At 46.9% G+C, this 18,777-nt stretch overlaps 1 protein-coding gene across 3 annotated transcripts; it reads left to right on the plus strand.

Moving 5' to 3' along the window:
• The first annotated feature begins 2,210 nt into the window (after positions 1-2,210).
• LOC142928886 (protein Dr1-like) lies at positions 2,211-13,816 on the plus strand. Of its 3 annotated transcripts, none has more exons than XM_076069349.1 (4): positions 2,211-2,297; positions 3,313-3,452; positions 5,527-5,782; positions 10,595-13,816. In XM_076069349.1, exons 3-4 carry the CDS (start codon positions 5,545-5,547, stop codon positions 10,954-10,956), a joined length of 600 nt encoding a protein of 199 aa, XP_075925464.1. In that variant the 5' UTR covers positions 2,211-2,297; positions 3,313-3,452; positions 5,527-5,544; the 3' UTR covers positions 10,957-13,816. The 3 variants fall into 3 exon arrangements, with proteins under 3 accessions (XP_075925464.1, XP_075925465.1, XP_075925466.1); XM_076069350.1 differs by having other exon boundaries at positions 2,248-2,297; positions 3,298-3,452; XM_076069351.1 differs by lacking the exon at positions 2,211-2,297 and adding an exon at positions 2,306-2,581 and having other exon boundaries at positions 3,298-3,452.
• Positions 13,817-18,777: the final 4,961 nt, after the last annotated feature.

Below are 18,777 nucleotides of genomic sequence, written 5' to 3' on the forward strand. Positions count from 1 at the left end.
GTGATTAAACATTGCTAAACTATTCGTGCGTTTTTGTGATTTAGATAATCAAGGAAAAATGTCAAAACGGCTCTGATGGAAACCAACGTGGTTTGTGTGATGCTGTGTGGGCCTTCATCTCAAGTACCATGTCGAGGTGGGGTTTGGACCTCGCCTGCTGTCCAGTAGTGCACTCAACAACGCTGATGAGGAATGTCCTGCCAGTGGGGCCGCGCCTTGCCCTCCACCGGTGGGTCCTTCACTAATTTTCAGAGGCCACTTTCACCGAAGGAGACATCAGCAGTTAGTTCATAGTTCATTTATTTGGTATAGCCCTGTGAGCCATTCGGCTCTTGAATCGGGTGCAACCGCAACAAACAAAAACATGAACAAGAAAACATTTTAAGGTGATTATGTGACTGCAAACAGAAAATCCAGGAAAAAAACATCAAAATATTCCTGAAATAGCACCGTACATCAACGCTGTGTGCAAAAATCCCAGTGGGATGCAAGTCAAACAACAACAACAACCACAAGACAACTAAGATTAAGGCCATCAGTCTAACTCCGTACTACAATAAACAAAAACATGGCCAAAACCAAAAAAAGTTTTCGCCACATTTGAAACCATTGGGGGTTTGACAGCAGCGCGATGATGATGCTGGGGGGTGTTTTTGCCCTTTGTGTATTGTCGGAGGGCCGCACGGCAGGGGCAGGACGAAAGGCTACCAGGGGCCGCCAGTGGCCCGCGGGCCTTGCAGTGAAGAACACCGCCCTGCAAGCACAAACCTTCCCATAATGCATTGTGCCGGCAACATTTTAATAATTTTATTTTGAACATAAATGCGTTTATTCACTCATCCTTTTGTTTATATGAAGGTACTTCCATAATAGAGGGTTTTTTTGGGTTAGATCGCATAAATATATGTGTCGTTAAACCCGCCACCACCCGACACGGCCAACGAGTAAGGGTTGTCACGTAAACAGATCGTGGCCAATTCGTCAGTAGTACAGCAACACCGTTTGTGTGTTGGAGAGCCAAGCCACAACATTTACAATCTTGAGTACGACGTTTTGCTGTCGCCTGATGGAGCTAGTTGTAATTACTAACAAAACATGATACTCAGATTTTAAATGTGGCTTGGCTCTCCAACACATCGGTGTGCTGTACTAGTGACGAATTGGCATGTTCTGTTTACGTGACAACCCTTACTAGTTAGCTGTGTCGAGTGGTGGCGGGTTTTAACGATATTTACGCGATCTAACCCAAAAAAACTTATGGATATTGGTCGCGAAAGCCTACGTGTTAAAATGAAAGTACTTACTACATACTATTAGATAACTTCATATACCTATTTAACAAATATAAAAACCTTTCACATCAAGCCCCGTGGTATTACCATGTGCTCTGAAGGGCCATTCCTCGAAATGTCGCCGATTATATTTATTTTGTCGATGGACGAGACGAGTGACAAGAATGGCAGCCCAAGGGAGAGAAGACGCACGGAGCAGGCGACCTTCGTGGAGATGGAGCGGTGAGGTCAGCCGCTTAGAGGGATTGTTGCCATCACGGGGGACCGTGGTGCATGGTGACGACTGTGGGGTGGCCCTCACCCAGAGGTATTGTGATCCGAGGACAACGCAAACCATCCGTGTGGGTGCGCGCTTGAACGACAGAGCATCTGCTCCGCCTCTTGAGTGAAGAGTCTTTGAGAGCGGAATGGGAGTTCAAAAGAAGCCACAGCTTGTTGTGAAAGAGCCCAACGAAGAAGGTCGCTGGGTTTAATCTTCCACGAAGCTGCTCACGGTCCACCCTAAACCGCATCCACGTAAACCACGGCAGTAGATGCGGATGCCCTGATGCACAAATGGAAATACGGCTGTTGTCATCCTGAACACACCGTAGTACAACCTGTAACGACGCAATGGCCCGATCCACAAAGATACATCACTGCGATACTCCACTCAGCTGGCTCCTGACGCCGTTGTCTGCTGGCTTGACCACCACCTGAATGTGAAATTGTAGTTGTTGCCCTGCATCGAACATCAGCAGCCATACGACAAGAAGTGAGAGTCTCCAACAACCCTCCACCCCTCACCCCCCCACCCCTCACCCCCCTACCACTCACCCCCCCACCCCTCACCCCCCCCACCCCTCACCCCCCCAACCCCCCACCCCCTCACCCCCCCCTCACCCCCATCTCTCCCCCCGCAACTCCGACAACCTCAGACGTCACGTGACGCTACTGTATTTAAAGGGCGATACGACGCCACGTGTGAACCCACGTGCCGGCGTCCAACAGCTGCACTCGCATACCGTGCGTTACGATAGTGGAGTGCACTTACTACACACAACACTCCTCCTACACGCGACACTCCTCCTTACACACAACACTCCTCCTATACGCGACACTCCTAGACGCGACACTGCTCCTACTACACACGACACTGCTCCTACACACTACACTGCTCCTACACACTACACGCGACACCGCTCCTACACACTACACTCCTGCACCACGCCCGTCACGGTGTTTGTGCGTTCACGTTGGGCACTCCACCAGCAGTGGATATCTCGAACAAGTCAGCCCACTTCTGCTTTGTGGGTTTGAACTCGTGCCTGCTGAAGTTCCCCACTCCCAGGAGGAAGGCCGTGTGACCGATGGGATGTTGTAGGACATTTTTTTTTAATGTGGAGGGATACAGATATGTGAGAGACTCGTACTGTGTATTTTTGTGTTACCGTCAAGTAATCTACAATGACGCGAATTTGTATTGTGATGCACGCTATATGAATCCGGTATATTGGGAGCTTACACTGTGCTTGATGATAATGGTGGTTTTCATTGTGGTTTCGAAAGTTTAGCATTCTGATAATGATCATTAATGTTGCAAGGGTTATGAATTGCAATGTCAGAATCGGATAGACTGCAGGAAATCCGACCAAGTGCTGTGAAGTTCTTCGTCACGGATGCCCAGCAATGTGCCTCAATCATTGAGGCACTAAGGACCGTGAGAATTACATCCATGCTCTCGGGTGTTGAACGAGTGGGGTGGGATGTGGCACTGTTCAAAAGAGACTGAGATGAGAACCTCTCGCCCTTCCGGTCCCACCAGTCTTCACGCTGCTGTACTCGCGGCACACATTCCACGGTGGAATATTTTTTTGTGGTGTTTGTCAACCATCTGTGACCCCCCCCCACCCACCCACCCTACGGACGGCACGAGTGAACGGTGACCGCCATGGCATGAACTAGCACGTGGTAGTTGGTGGTGGTGATAATGACGATGCTCGACGGCTTTGTGTGTGTGTGTAAGCCATCGCGTGAGCAGGCCAAGACCATCGGGCTCACTTAACCCACAAGCGGCCACCACCACCGCCCGTGGTTGTCATCACAGAATTGTAACAACGAAAGAGATATCGGCAGGGCCTTCCCGTTCGTGACCTTCCCGTCCGTGACCTTCTGACACCGGTACTGTACGGCAATGAGCCTTGCTGGTGGCAGGAGGGGACTTGTGTCCACTCGCTGTGTAGCCTGCACTGTAATTGTTGCCGATATTGTTTGTTCATCGATTTGAGCACGTGCTCCAGCGCCGACAAAAGTCCCCCCTAAAGAGATTCATTTGAACGAGCCGGCTGAGCCAATCTGCCGTCTCCATCACAATTGAAAGGACATTTTACTAAGGGACTGCCCGGTAAACGTGGAACGTTCGGCCATCGTTGGTCCAACAGTTCAAACCACGTGCCAAACGTTTTCCCAACGTTCCTTGTTTACTAGTGGGTGTACATTTCGGCCACATTTACAGTTTTATAAGGTAGAACCTATTCCCTACTGTGCGGCGGCAGCAGCGCTGACATTTAACATCTTCGTGATTACAAAGCGATCGCAAAATCGGGCAAGATGAGATATATATTAAAAAAAAATTACGTATGCAACAAATATGCAAAAACATTTCCGATGTACACGTCATCCAAATGTCTCAAATAGATTATACAAAATATTTATGGGTTTTACCCTTTCTGGCAAAAAAAACAGGAGGTGTTAAGATGTTGACGACAAATACATTCCTTTTGCAAAGAATCAAGTCTGTATTAACCACACGTGTTTTATTTGTATTAACTCCCTCGCCTCGTATGCAAGAAGGTCGTGGGTTAGATGCCCACCCTGACGCCTGTTGTATATTTGGAACGTGTGCGTCTCTCCCCCTGGTCGTGTGGAGTTTTCTCCCGGCTCCTTTGGTTTTCCCCCTAAACGTTTAGAATCAACACACGTTTCGAGTATTTGGCTGCTATACATTACCACATGATAAGCCACTTCGTTGAGCTATGATTTGTGGCCAGGGTGCTTCTGAAAAAGAGCCATATAGTTCAGTGGGCCTTACCTGGTAAAAAAAAAGTTTGGATTCTCTGTAAAGCTCTGCTTCGCTCTCCGTGCGTGGAGGAAGGGAAGGCATCTTTCCTCCCTCCTTGCCTCTTGGTGGGCCTGTATATGTATTTCTGCTGACTTTGTACCTCGTATTTGTTCACTCTATGCTGGTAGGTGCAATCCAGAGGTTGAACACGAAATTTAACACTCTTCTGAAATTCGTGGTCCGCCAGGAAGTGTCTAACTGTGTTGTTGGCCTGACTGGTTGTGCTTCACATAATGTTTCTTTGGTTTGTTGAATTCTCGTCTCTCATCTTCTTGTTGTATTTACCTCCATGATTTGTTCTTGACACCTGATGAAGATCGCTTGTGTTGTGATCGAAACGTCGTAATTGTTTTGTTTTAATATAATTTTATTGTATTTCTACATACGTGACTTTACCGAAAAAACCAATGAGTAAGGCGTCAGCTGTTTGCTGCATGGCCTTTTGAAGAATGCTGACTAATGGCTCGCCATTAGCCTCCTGTCAATGCATCGTCGATCTATGGATTTATATTTTCCATTACGCGTCGAACTCAAGGTTTTCAACAGTAGACTTTGAAATCGGTGAAAGTTGTGCGGAGTTCTTACACTCGAGCTAATTGAGGAGGCGAGAGAGAAGGAATGCTATGAAGTATATCTTTTTTCTTTTAGGCGCTTTTGTCAATTGTTGCTGGATGAAGGCAGTTTGACCATACTTCACCTGGCTGGCCAGTGCAGGTTGAATATGTTCAGTCGATGAATTCGATGCATCCTCAGTGGTGTAGCGGTTGGCGCTCGCTGCGTTACGAACCCGGCAACCCGAGTTCGATTGCCACTTGCAGCCCAACACCGGTGACGAATGTCTGCACCGGTCTTAGGTCATCTCGACCTTAAATGATTACCTGGTGCGGCTAGTAAGCATCAGCACTAGGGAGGCAAAGACGACCGGGCGTGGTGTTAATCACCCACCCACCCGCCTCGGGCACCGTGCCAGCCTTCATTGGTACCCGCGCACAGCACTGGGCCCCCAACAGTCTATTCAAGAGGCCCTACGGGGTGGAGGGGAGGCAGCGATGAACGTTGTTGCCTGTTGAACTTCTTTCGCACCGTACGTAGCCCAGCGTTCTGATCTGTGCGTCGTTGTGGCACTTTTGTAAGATCGGTGAGAAGGAGGCAATGGCGTCTCCGCTGGGGGTCGGGGGTCCGGCGCACGAAGCCGACCAGGTGACGCTGCCCTACGCGTCCGTGCAGCGCCTCGTGGGCGAGCTGGTGCCGTGCCTGCGCCTGACGGCGGGCGCACGAGACCTGCTGCGCATGGCGTGCACGCGCTTCGTGCGCCACGTGTCCAGCGAGGCGAACACGGCGTGCGCGCATGCGCAGCGCAAGACCATCTCCCCTGAGCACGTCATCCAGGGTACACACGGCTCCAGCACTGGAGCACTGTGTGTGTGTGAGTGTAACACTGGGGCACTGTGTGTGTGTGTAACACTGGGGCACTGTGTGTGTGTGTGTAACACTGGGGCACTGTGTGTGTGTGTGTAACACTGGGGCACTGTGTGTAACACTGGAGCACTGTGTGTGTGTGTGTGTAACACTGGAGCACTGTGTGTGTGAGTGTAACACTGGGGCACTGCGTGTGTGTGTAACACTGGAGCACTGTGTGTGTGTGTAACACTGGAGCACTGTGTGTGTAACACTGGAGCACTGTGTGTGTGTGAGTATAACACTGGGGCAATCTGTGTGTGAGTGTAACACTGGGGCACTCTGTGTGTGTGTGTGTAACACTGGAGCACTGTGTGTGTAACACTGGATCACTGTGTGTGTGTAACACTGGATCACTGTGTGTGTGTAACACTGGAGCACTCTGTGTGTGTGTAACACTGGGGCACTGTGTGTGTGTAACACTGGGGCACTGTGTGTGTGTGTAACACTGGGGCACTGTGTGTGTGTGTAACACTGGGGCACTGGGTGTGTGTGTAACACTGGAGCACTGTGTGTGTGTAACACTGGAGCACTCTGTGTGTGTGTAACACTGGGGCACTGGGTGTGTGTGTAACACTGGAGCACTGTGTGTGTGTAACACTGGAGCACTGTGTGTGTGTGTGTAACACTGGAGCACTGTGTGTGTGAGTGTAACACTGGAGCACTGTGTGTGTGTAACACTGGAGCACTGTGTGTGTGTGTAACACTGGAGCACTGCGTGTGTGTGTGTAACACTGGAGCACTGTGTGTGTGTAACACTGGATCACTGTGTGTGTGTAACACTGGATCACTGTGTGTGTGTGTGTAACACTGGAGCACTGTGTGTGTGAGTGTAACACTGGGGCACTGTGTGTGTGTAACACTGGAGCACTGTGTGTGTGTGTAACACTGGAGCACTGTGTGTGTAACACTGGAGCACTGTGTGTGTAACACTGGAGCACTGTGTGTGTAACACTGGAGCACTGTGTGTGTGTGAGTATAACACTGGGGCACTCTGTGTGTGTGTGTGAGTGTAACACTGGGGCACTCTGTGTGTGTGTGTGAGTGTAACACTGGGGCACTGTGTGTGTGTGTAACACTGGATCACTGTGTGTGTGTAACACTGGAGCACTGTGTGTGTGTGTAACACTGGAGCACTGTGTGTGTGTGTGTAACACTGGAGCACTGTGTGTGTAACACTGGATCACTGTGTGTGTGTAACACTGGATCACTGTGTGTGTGTAACACTGGAGCACTCTGTGTGAGTGTAACACTGGGGCACTGTGTGTGTGTGTGTAACACTGGGGCACTGTGTGTGAGTGTAACACTGGAGCACTGTGTGTGTGTAACACTGGAGCACTGTGTGTGTGTGTAACACTGGAGCACTGTGTGTGTGTGTAACACTGGATCACTGTGTGTGTGTAACACTGGATCACTGTGTGTGTGTAACACTGGAGCACTCTGTGTGAGTGTAACACTGGGGCACTGTGTGTGTGTGTAACACTGGGGCACTGTGTGTGAGTGTAACACTGGAGCACTGTGTGTGTGTAACACTGGAGCACTGTGTGTGTGTAACACTGGGGCACTGTGTGTGTGTGTGTAACACTGGAGCACTGTGTGTGTCTATGTAACACTGGAGCACTGTGTGTGTGTAACACTGGAGCACTGTGTGTGTGTGTGTAACACTGGAGCACTGTGTGTGTGTAACACTGGAGCACTGTGTGTGTGTGTGTGTTACACTTGAGCACTGTGTGTGTGTAACACTGGAGCACTGTGTGTGTGTAACACTGGATCACTCTGTGTGTGTGTAACACTGGATCACTGTGTGTGTGTGTAACACTGGAGCACTGTTTGTGTGTGTGTAACACTGGAGCACTGTGTGTGTGTAACACTGGAGCACTGTTTGTGTGTGTGTAACACTGGAGCACTGTTTGTGTGTGTGTAACACTGGAGCACTGTGTGTGTGTGTGTAACACTGGGGCACTGTGTGTGTGTGTGTGTAACACTGAAGCACTGTGTGTGTGTGTAACACTGGAGCACTGTGTGTGTATAACACTGGATCACTGTGTGTGTATAACACTGGAGCACTGTGTGTGTATAACACTGGAGCACTGTGTGTGTGTAACACTGGGGCACTGTGTGTGTGTGTAATACTGGGGCACTGTGTGTGTGCAACACTGGGGCACTGTGTGTGTGTGTGTAACACTGGAGCACTGTGTGTGTGTGTGTAACACTGGAGCACTGTGATTGTAACACTGGAGCACTTTGTGTGTGTGTAACACTGGAGCACTGTGTGTGAGTGTAACACTGGAGCACTGTGTGTGTAACACTGGAGCACTGTGTGTGTGTGTAACACTGGAGCACTGTGTGTGTGTGTAACACTGGAGCACTGTGTGTGTGTGTGTAACACTGGAGCACTGTGTGTGTGTGTAACACTGGGGCACTGTGTGTGTGCAACACTGGGGCACTGTGTGTGTGTGTAACACTGGAGCACTGTGTGTATGTGTGTAACACTGGAGCACTGTGATTGTAACACTGGAGCACTTTGTGTGTGTGTAACACTGGAGCACTGTGTGTGAGTGTAACACTGGAGCACTGTGTGTGTAACACTGGAGCACTGTGTGTGTGTGTAACACTGGAGCACTGTGTGTGTGTAACACTGGAGCACTGTGTGTGTGTAACACTGGAGCACTGTGTGTGTGTGTAACACTGGAGCACTGTGTGTGTGTGTAACACTGGAGCACTGTGTGTGTGTAACACTGGAGCACTGTGTGTGTGTGTAACACTGGAGCACTGTGTGTGTGTGTAACACTGGGGCACTGTGTGTGTGTAACACTGGGGCACTGTGTGTGTGTAACACTGGGGCACTGTGTGTGTGTGTGTAACACTGGAGCACTGTGTGTGTGTGTGTGTGTAACACTGGAGCACTGTGTGTGTGTGTGTAACACTGGAGCACTGTGTGTGTGTGTGTGTAACACTGGAGCACTGTGTGTGTGTGTAACACTGGAGCACTGTGTGTGTGTGTAACACTGGGGCACTGTGTGTGTGCAACACTGGGGCACTGTGTGTGTGTGTAACACTGGAGCACTGTGTGTGTGTGTGTAACACTGGAGCACTGTGATTGTAACACTGGAGCACTTTGTGTGTGTGTAACACTGGAGCACTGTGTGTGAGTGTAACACTGGAGCACTGTGTGTGTGTAACACTGGAGCACTGTGTGTGTGTAACACTGGAGCACTGTGTGTGTGTGTGTTACACTTGAGCACTGTGTGTGTGTAACACTTGAGCACTGTGTGTGTGTAACACTGGAGCACTGTGTGTGTGTAACACTGGATCACTGTGTGTGTGTGTAACACTGGATCACTGTGTGTGTGTGTAACACTGGAGCACTGTTTGTGTGTGTGTAACACTGGAGCACTGTGTGTGTGTAACACTGGAGCACTGTTTGTGTGTGTGTAACACTGGAGCACTGTTTGTGTGTGTGTAACACTGGAGCACTGTGTGTGTGTGTGTGTAACACTGGGGCACTGTGTGTGTGTGTGTGTAACACTGAAGCACTGTGTGTGTGTGTAACACTGGAGCACTGTGTGTGTATAACACTGGATCACTGTGTGTGTATAACACTGGAGCACTGTGTGTGTATAACACTGGAGCACTGTGTGTGTGTAACACTGGGGCACTGTGTGTGTAACCCTGGAGCACTGTGTGTGTGTAACACTGGAGCACTGTGTGTGTGTGTGTGTAACACTGGAGCACTGTGTGTGTGTGTAACACTGGGGCACTGTGTGTGTGCAACACTGGGGCACTGTGTGTGTGTGTGTGTAACACTGGAGCACTGTGTGTGTGTGTGTAACACTGGAGCACTGTGATTGTAACACTGGAGCACTTTGTGTGTGTGTAACACTGGAGCACTGTGTGTGTGTGTAACACTGGAGCACTGTGTGTGTAACACTGGAGCACTGTGTGTGTGTAACACTGGAGCACTGTGTGTGTGTGTAACACTGGAGCACTGTGTGAGTGTGTGTAACACTGGAGCACTGTGTGTGTGTAACACTGGAGCACTGTGTGTGTGTGTAACACTGGAGCACTGTGTGTGTGTGTAACACTGGAGCACTGTGTGTGTGTGTAACACTGGAGCACTGTGTGTGTGTGTAACACTGGAGCACTGTGTGTGTGTGTAACACTGGAGCACTGTGTGTGTGTGTAACACTGGAGCACTGTGTGTGTGTGTGTGTAACACTGGGGCACTGTGTGTGTGTAACACTGGGGCACTGTGTGTGTGTGTGTAACATTGGAGCACTGTGTGTGTGTGTGTGTAACACTGGAGCACTGTGTGTGTGTGTAACACTGGAGCACTGTGTGTGTGTGTGTAACACTGGTGCACTGTGTGTGTGTGTGTGTAACACTGGAGCACTGTGTGTGTGTGTAACACTGGAGCACTGTGTGTGTGTGTAACACTGGAGCACTGTGTGTGTGTGTGTAACACTGGGGAGCGGCGGTGCAGTGGTTAGCGCACTCCGGTACGAATCCCCCGACCCGGATATCTGAACCGGTCCTCATCCTTGCCTATGTCAACTCGGCCTTAAATCGGCACTGGGGAGGAAAAAAACGGCGGAAATGTTGTTGTCCACTCGCCCTCTCGGGTGCCACGCCGGTCTCAATAGCTGCTCGCAAACAGCTCTTGCCCCGGCCAGTCTGTTGAGGCTACACGGGGTCGAGTCTCTGTCTTGACGCGAGAGCGGCGTGTGCGCGTGCGTCCGTCTAGCACTGGAGCGCCTGGGTCTGGCGGGCAGCATGGGCGAGCTGCGCGCGTGTCACGCCGAGTTCCGTGCGCTGGCGCTGTCTCGCCGTCGCCGCGCCACCCGTCGCCTCGAGGCGCTTGGCGTGCCAGAGCTGGAGCTGCTGCGCCAGCAGCAGGCGCTCATCGAGCAGGCGAGGCGCGAGCTGTTACCCCCCACACACTCCCCCCCCGACCCTTTAAACCCGCAACGCACGTTCTGCCGAGTGGCACTCGGTCGCGTGCACAATGCGCGTGATGCTACTGTGCGAGGAGGTACACTAATAAAGCAAACGAGAAGCAACCCCCTCTGTTTTATTAGCAGCGTCATGGCGCTCACGTTGGCGTGAATGCGGTCGTGTTAGCATGGAGCTGCATGTGCAACACGAGTGTGTGTGCTAACCCTTTCCCGTTCCGAGGCGACTGCAGGTTGCAGGCTGGGATGTCCCGTTCACTGATAAATCTCGGAACGCGTAAGCGGTTCGCTTTAATTTTATTTGGAGAGGCGGCGTAGCGCCGTTGTTTTTCAAGACATTGTACTCACCGTAGAGAACTTTAGCGACACGACCGCACTCTACGATCGCTGGCGCCTGTAGACACATGGGGGTGTGTATGTATGTATGTAAAAAAGTAATAAATGAAAACCCACAAATACACAGAAATCTATGGGGAAAAAAACCCCACGTGTTTCTTGTGCAGGCGTCTCGCTTGAGTGACCCGATGGAGTGGCGTCACCCCAAATGCGTTGACTTCCCTCTGGATTACATCTAAGTGACGTGCAAGTCAACGTTTGTGAAATATCCACAAAGGCCAAGTTGAGATTCCAATGGCAGTCCCCCGTTCAGTGAGTTTCCCCTCTCTCCGATACATCAATCGGAGCGTTCACGCAGCTTCTGGCAGCGATCCTGGAAGTTTTCAGCAGGAGCATTGCTACTGCATTGTTGCCTTTACTTTCACGCCTTCTGTCTTCACCGTCGCTTGTTCGGGGAGAGCGTGTTGCTCAATGCGTCTTCTGCCTAGGCCGCTTGTGTAAATTCAAGCCGAGAACGGTCATGGGGCGTGCGTTTTTAGTCCGGTAGTGCGGAGGCAGCGACGGTTGGTGGATCGCGCGTGTTGAGAAACTCTCTGACGTTCGTTACGTTCAAGATGAGACTTAAAAACAAGACTATTGTTGAGCAGGGTCCTATGTTGGGATGTTTGGCCAATTCCATGCAAGGCCGTTTGGCAGGAAACCAGAGCATTTGGAGAATGTGCATGCATGCACGTTGAGAACACTCGGAGCTCAACCCAAATTGACTCCTCGATACATTGCTGTGTTTCCATCACTAGACTACTGCAGGTGTTCCAGCAAAAGAGACGGGGGAAAGTTTTGCATTCAAAGGCAAACATTTGTCATTAAAATGTTAGTGTTGGACAAGCGCTATTATCAAGCACATGCTGACACTGTCATTTACGTTTTTGAACGAGCGTGATGATCAAGCCGACAGTAGCTCGGGCTTGCTACCATTTCCTATTGAATCGGAACATTGCTAGGACCTTTTTGCTTTATAAATTGTCTGCTTTGAATGTCCACATACAGGCAACAAGAACAACCGCCATTTGCTACGAAGTGACGGTGACGTCACCACAGCACCTGTGCCAGCCTATATGCACTTTAAGGCTACGTGAAGTGTCGAACGCCCGCTGGCAGGTCATGGACAGACCCAGGTGCCATGGGTTGACTAGCCGATGCACAATCTGTGCCCCCTACAATGCCAACTTGCTGTGTTTTAGCCGCCTGGCGCTCCACTCATTGATGTGAGCGTCACTCCTCTGCCCTCCTTTGTTGCCGGAGGGCTGTTGCCTCCAACTTCCCCGTAGCATCCTTCACGACTCTCCTCCACAGAGGCCTATCTTAACACCGCTGGTACCAGTTATTGGAAAGTCCATATCCTCTTGCACCACATCATTCCATCTCTTTTCTAGCCCGTGCTGTGTCTGTTTAGCCCCCTTTATCCAATCAAACAAAAGCTGTATGGGCATGTGTGCTCCATGACCCAGCCAACGCAGCCTTGGCTCCTGGAAGAGCTCACCGATGGGACTGTGTCCAGATCTTTAGAGGATTTGTGAACTCACAAATCCAGCCTGGTTAAACCCAGGATTGAGCGTAAGCATGGCAGCCTGAATGTTTCTAACTGGCAAAGATTAGGGGGTCCACATTTCGCAAGCATAGAGAAGGGAGGACATGACTGTGGCCGACAGAACCTGAAGCTTTGCATGACCGGGTAGCTTCCATACAGCGTTACATCGCTGATGAAAAGGTAATGCCGCTCGACTGATTCGGAGCGACACCTCTGCTGTCAAACTGGAGCTGGTTTTTGCACACTGCCCAGGTATGGTGTAGTGTTTGATGACACTACCCAGTCAGGTGCTTAGTTTTGGAGCGGCTGATGGTAAGGCCTTGCCTCTGGATAGCACGTTCCAGGTTCAGCGGCAGCGTCTCCAACTCCTCGGTGAAAAACAATGACTAGATCATCAGCATACATAACATGGTTGACCAATAGAGAGCAATCTTTCGACCGCACCGGAGCATCGATCAGCCTCCCTTTGTATCTGTACCAGATGGAAATTACTCTGGTACAGCCATGGAAAGCTTAAACTACGTGGTCGAAAAAAGTGTTTAAATAATGTAGGGGTCAGAGGATAATGTCGCACCCCAAGGTGAACAGGGAATGGCTCTGACTTAAGGCCTCGTTGCTTTACCCAGGCCCGCTCACCATCATGAAGGTCCTTAATGATTGTGAGCGGGCTCCGAAAGCATGAACAACCACCCAGAGCCGAGAGGCCTCTTGATGGTATCATAGGCCTTGACCAGGTCAATAAAGCCAGAATGAGTTGGAAGTATCCACGATTTACCCCGCCATGCGCCAGAAGTCGGCAATGGCGTGAGCGAGCCATAGCCAAGCCTTGTACTATAATTGTAAGTGTGGGATTACTCTCCAACACTCAACCGGTGTGTTGAATTAGTAACGAATTGGCATGTTTTGTTTACGTGACTAACCTTACTAATTGGTTGTGTCGGGTGGGTTTATCGACAGAATTATATGATCTAACCCAAACAAAACCTGTATTGTGTACGCTTGCTGTTGATTGTGGCTAGTGTTGTTATTGTAGTGGTGTCGGTTTGTTGGTGGTAATTGTGGTTGATTCATAATAAAGGTTTTTGGGTTAGATCGCGTTTATTTATAAATGTGTCGTAACCCTCCACCACCCGACACGGCCAATCAGCAAAAAAGTGTCACGTTGACAAAAGACAAATAATTCACTACTTCAGCCCACCGGTGTGTTGAAGAGTTAATCCACATTTACAGTTTGAGTACGACGTTTCGCTGGTAAATACATCCAGCATCATCAAGCAATTCGCCAGAATGGTAAAGCCCTCGCTTGCTCCCGGTTTTTATATAGAGCAGCAGGGTGACGTCATCACTTAACTCAAATCAGGTGCAGTGATTAGAGGCGGAGGGGGGGGGGGTATTGTAATTATATAATCGATTAGTAATCAGTCATTGGTTATGATTAGTAATGAGTTGTAGATTAGTAATTCTTTAAATGTAATGTGTATTATTTAATAATACGCTTCCATGCCGCACTAAGCCAGTAGCTGTCAGAGCGATTAAAGTTATTCTTGTTCCTCTCAATTTCAATGGATTCTCTAATTAGTCTTTGCCAGTAATAATTCGTTTTACACACCACTGCAACATTGTCAAAATCAATTGAGTGTCCTTGTTGACAAGCATGTTCTGCCACTGCCGACAGTTGTGTTTGAGATAATTTAATATTTCTCTGATGTTCTTTTAGTCTAACGCTAATGTTACGTCCCGTCTGCCCAATGTAGCAGCTGTCACATGAACAATTAATCCGATATACACCTTCTGTTGATAGTTCAGGTAATGCATCTTTAGTGCAAGATACTAGTTTTTGAATTTTGTGTACTGTACCAAATCTTACTGTAATGTTTTGCTTTTGCAGAACACGGGCTAATTTGTCAGTTACTCCTGAGATATATGGAATTTTTATTGTTTTAACAATCTGGTCGCTTTCAGTAGTATTGCTTTGCGATCGTGATTTGGCATTCAGTGCTCTGTTAATTTGAGCATTATTGTAGCCATTCTGTCGTAGTGCGTCTTTAACGTGTTTAATCTCTCTCACTAGACTCTCACCATCTGACACTGTTTTCGCCCGATGTACGAGCGTCTTGATAAGAGAGGATTTTTGAGCTGGATGATGATGTGATTCTGCATTCAGATAGGCATCAGTGTGCGTTTGCTTTCTGTAAACGCTGTGTGTTATTTTACCGTTTAGGCCATGTCCAAGCAAAATATCTAGGAATGGGAGTGTGTTATTCACCTCCATTTCCATGGTGAACTGGATGGCCGGGTTTTGTGCATTGAGATGATTTAGAAAATCATTAAGTGTATCTTTACCATGTGGCCAGACAACCAAAGTGTCATCCACATACCTAAACCAAAAGGATGGTTTTAATGTGCTCGAGGCAAGTGCTCTTATTTCAAAGTTTTCCATGTACAAATTTGCTATAGCAGGGGATAAAGGAGAACCCATTGCTGCTCCTTCCTTTTGTTTAAAGAAATCCCCTCTCCATAAGAAGTAAGTGTTATTTAAACAATGGCCAGCAAGTTTCAGAATATCTTTTTGTAAACCGGTATTCTTTACTAGTGTATCAAGTAATTTAAGCGATTCGTCCACTGGAACCTTAGTGAATAGAGAAATCACATCAAAACTTACCAGAATATCATCAGGAGTAAGTTTAATATCTTTAATCACATTCACAAGATGTTCTGAATTTTTTATGAATGAAGATGTCTTACCGATATAGGGCTGTATTTGTTTGGTTATATATTTTGCTAATTGATATGTGGCAGAGCAAATTGTACTGACTATGGGTCGTAATGGGATGCCGATTTTATGAATCTTTGGTAGCCCATAGAGTCTAGGTGGTTTTGAGGCCCTTGGCTTAATTAGGTATTGCTCATTTTTAGGGATTAATGAATTTGCAATTATTGCAGTGGTCTTACGTTCTAAAGTATTAGTTGGATCTCGTTTAATTTTAATGTAGGTACTTTCCTCTAGTAAATTTCTAATTTTATTATCATAATCGGCTCGTGACATCACTACAGTAGTGCGGCCTTTATCAGCTGCTAGGATTTGGATATCCTTATTTACACGCAGCTCTCTTAAGGCTTTTGCCTCGTTAGAGCTAATATTTACTTTTGGAACTTTGCTATTCTCAATTATTTTAGCAACCTCATGTCTAGTCATCTCTGCCTCATTATGTGGAAGGAGTCTAACTGCTGATTCTACCTCAGCAATTATCTCATCCACTGGAATTGTGCGTGGGGTAACGGCAAAGTTAAGGCCTTTAGAAAGGATAGAGACCATGTCACCGGTTAATACAGTGTTGGTCAAGTTCAGTACAGTTTTGTTTTTACATTTTTGGTTTTCAGTAGGCATTTGTTTATCATGTAGTCTAGAAAATTTATTAATTTGGTTGGTTTTTGTTAGTTTAAACACATTATCAGCCGATTGTTGTGTTATGTTATCGATTATATTCCAATAATGCATAGATACACTATTGCTTATATCTAAGTGTAACTGCTTTAGCGATTCCGAAATGTAAGATAATTCACTCCTATTGTGCTGTATTCTCTCTATTAATAATAATTCGCTAGCTTTGTGTAGTATTTGGTTAGCTTTAGAAGACTTTATGTGATGTGTTATTTTAACTGCGTTTGGTATTACCTTTGAATCTCTGCACCTTTTGAGGAACGCCAGTGAAGATATCAATTTCATCCGCTTAATGCGAAGCTTCTCCAATTTTCTGGTTTTAAGAAAAGTATCCTCCCCATAGAGGTTAGTCAGTTTAACACGTAGGCTTTCGCGACCAATATTATTCATAATAAAGGTTTTTGGGTTAGATCGCGTTTATTTATGGTCTCTATCCTTTCTAAAGGCCTTAACTTTGCCGTTACCCCACGCACAATTCCAGTGGATGAGATAATTGCTGAGGTAGAATCAGCAGTTAGACTCCTTCCACATAATGAGGCAGAGATGACTAGACATGAGGTTGCTAAAATAATTGAGAATAGCAAAGTTCCAAAAGTAAATATTAGCTCTAACGAGGCAAAAGCCTTAAGAGAGCTGCGTGTAAATAAGGATATCCAAATCCTAGCAGCTGATAAAGGCCGCACTACTGTAGTGATGTCACGAGCCGATTATGATAATAAAATTAGAAATTTACTAGAGGAAAGTACCTACATTAAAATTAAACGAGATCCAACTAATACTTTAGAACGTAAGACCACTGCAATAATTGCAAATTCATTAATCCCTAAAAATGAGCAATACCTAATTAAGCCAAGGGCCTCAAAACCACCTAGACTCTATGGGCTACCAAAGATTCATAAAATCGGCATCCCATTACGACCCATAGTCAGTACAATTTGCTCTGCCACATATCAATTAGCAAAATATATAACCAAACAAATACAGCCCTATATCGGTAAGACATCTTCATTCATAAAAAATTCAGAACATCTTGTGAATGTGATTAAAGATATTAAACTTACTCCTGATGATATTCTGGTAAGTTTTGATGTGATTTCTCTATTCACTAAGGTTCCAGTGGACGAATCGCTTAAATTACTTGATACACTAGTAAAGAATACCGGTTTACAAAAAGATATTCCGAAACTTGCTGGCCATTGTTTAAATAACACTTACTTCTTATGGAGAGGGGATTTCTTTAAACAAAAGGAAGGAGCAGCAATGGGTTCTCCTTTATCCCCTGCTATAGCAAATTTGTACATGGAAAACTTTGAAATAAGAGCACTTGCCTCGAGCACATTAAAACCATCCTTTTGGTTTAGGTATGTGGATGACACTTTGGTTGTCTGGCCACATGGTAAAGATACACTTAATGATTTTCTAAATCATCTCAATGCACAAAACCCGGCCATCCAGTTCACCATGGAAATGGAGGTGAATAACACACTCCCATTCCTAGATATTTTGCTTGGACATGGCCTAAACGGTAAAATAACACACAGCGTTTACAGAAAGCAAACGCACACTGATGCCTATCTGAATGCAGAATCACATCATCATCCAGCTCAAAAATCCTCTCTTATCAAGACGCTCGTACATTGGGCGAAAACAGTGTCAGATGGTGAGAGTCTAGTGAGAGAGATTAAACACGTTAAAGACGCACTACGACAGAATGGCTACAATAATGCTCAAATTAACAGAGCACTGAATGCCAAATCACGATCGCAAAGCAATACTACTGAAAGCGACCAGATTGTTAAAACAATAAAAATTCCATATATCTCAGGAGTAACTGACAAATTAGCCCGTGTTCTGCAAAAGCAAAACATTACAGTAAGATTTGGTACAGTACACAAAATTCAAAAACTAGTATCTTGCACTAAAGATGCATTACCTGAACTATCAACAGAAGGTGTATATCGGATTAATTGTTCATGTGGCAGCTTCTACATTGGGCAGACGGGACGTAACATCAGCGTAAGACTAAAAGAACATCAGAGAAATATTAAATTATCTCAAACACAACTGTCGGCAGTGGCAGAACATGCTTGTCAACAAGGACACTCAATTGATTTTGACAATGTTGCAGTGGTGTGTAAAACGAATTATTACTGGCAAAGACTAATTAGAGAATCCATTGAAATTGAGAGGAACAAGAATAACTTTAATCGCTCTGACAGCTACCGGCTTAGTGCGGCCTGGAAGCGTATTATTAAATAATACACATTACATTTAAAGAATTACTAATCTACAACTCATTACTAATCATAACCAATGACTGATTACTAATCGATTATATAATTACAATACCTCCCCCCCTCTGCCTCTAATCACTGCACCTGATATGAGTTAAGTGATGATGTCACCCTGCTGCTCTATATAAAAACCGGGAGCAAGCGAGGGCTTTACCATTCTGGCGAATTGCTTGATGATGCTGGATGTATTTACCAGCGAAACGTCGTACTCAAACTGTAAATGTGGATTAACTCTTCAACACACCGGTGGGCTGAAGTAGTGAATTATTTGTCTTTTGTCAACGTGACACTTTTTTGCTGATTGGCCATGTCGGG

This window comes from Petromyzon marinus, chromosome 24 (assembly GCF_048934315.1).
Source record: "Petromyzon marinus isolate PM22_M1 ecotype Great Lakes invasive population chromosome 24, UKy_Petmar_22M1.pri1.0, whole genome shotgun sequence".
In the NCBI taxonomy this organism is placed as follows: domain Eukaryota; kingdom Metazoa; phylum Chordata; class Hyperoartia; order Petromyzontiformes; family Petromyzontidae; genus Petromyzon; species Petromyzon marinus.

What these genes read in the sequence shown, in the direction of transcription:
- LOC142928886 (XM_076069349.1), top strand. Translation starts at nt 5,545, where the DNA reads ATGGCGTCTCCGCTGGGGGTCGGGGGTCCGGCGCACGAAGCCGACCAG. An exon ending in CCCTGAGCACGTCATCCAGG is followed by an intron (nt 5,783 to 10,594) that starts GTACACACGGCT and finishes GCGTCCGTCTAG; the next exon opens with CACTGGAGCGCCTGGGTCTG.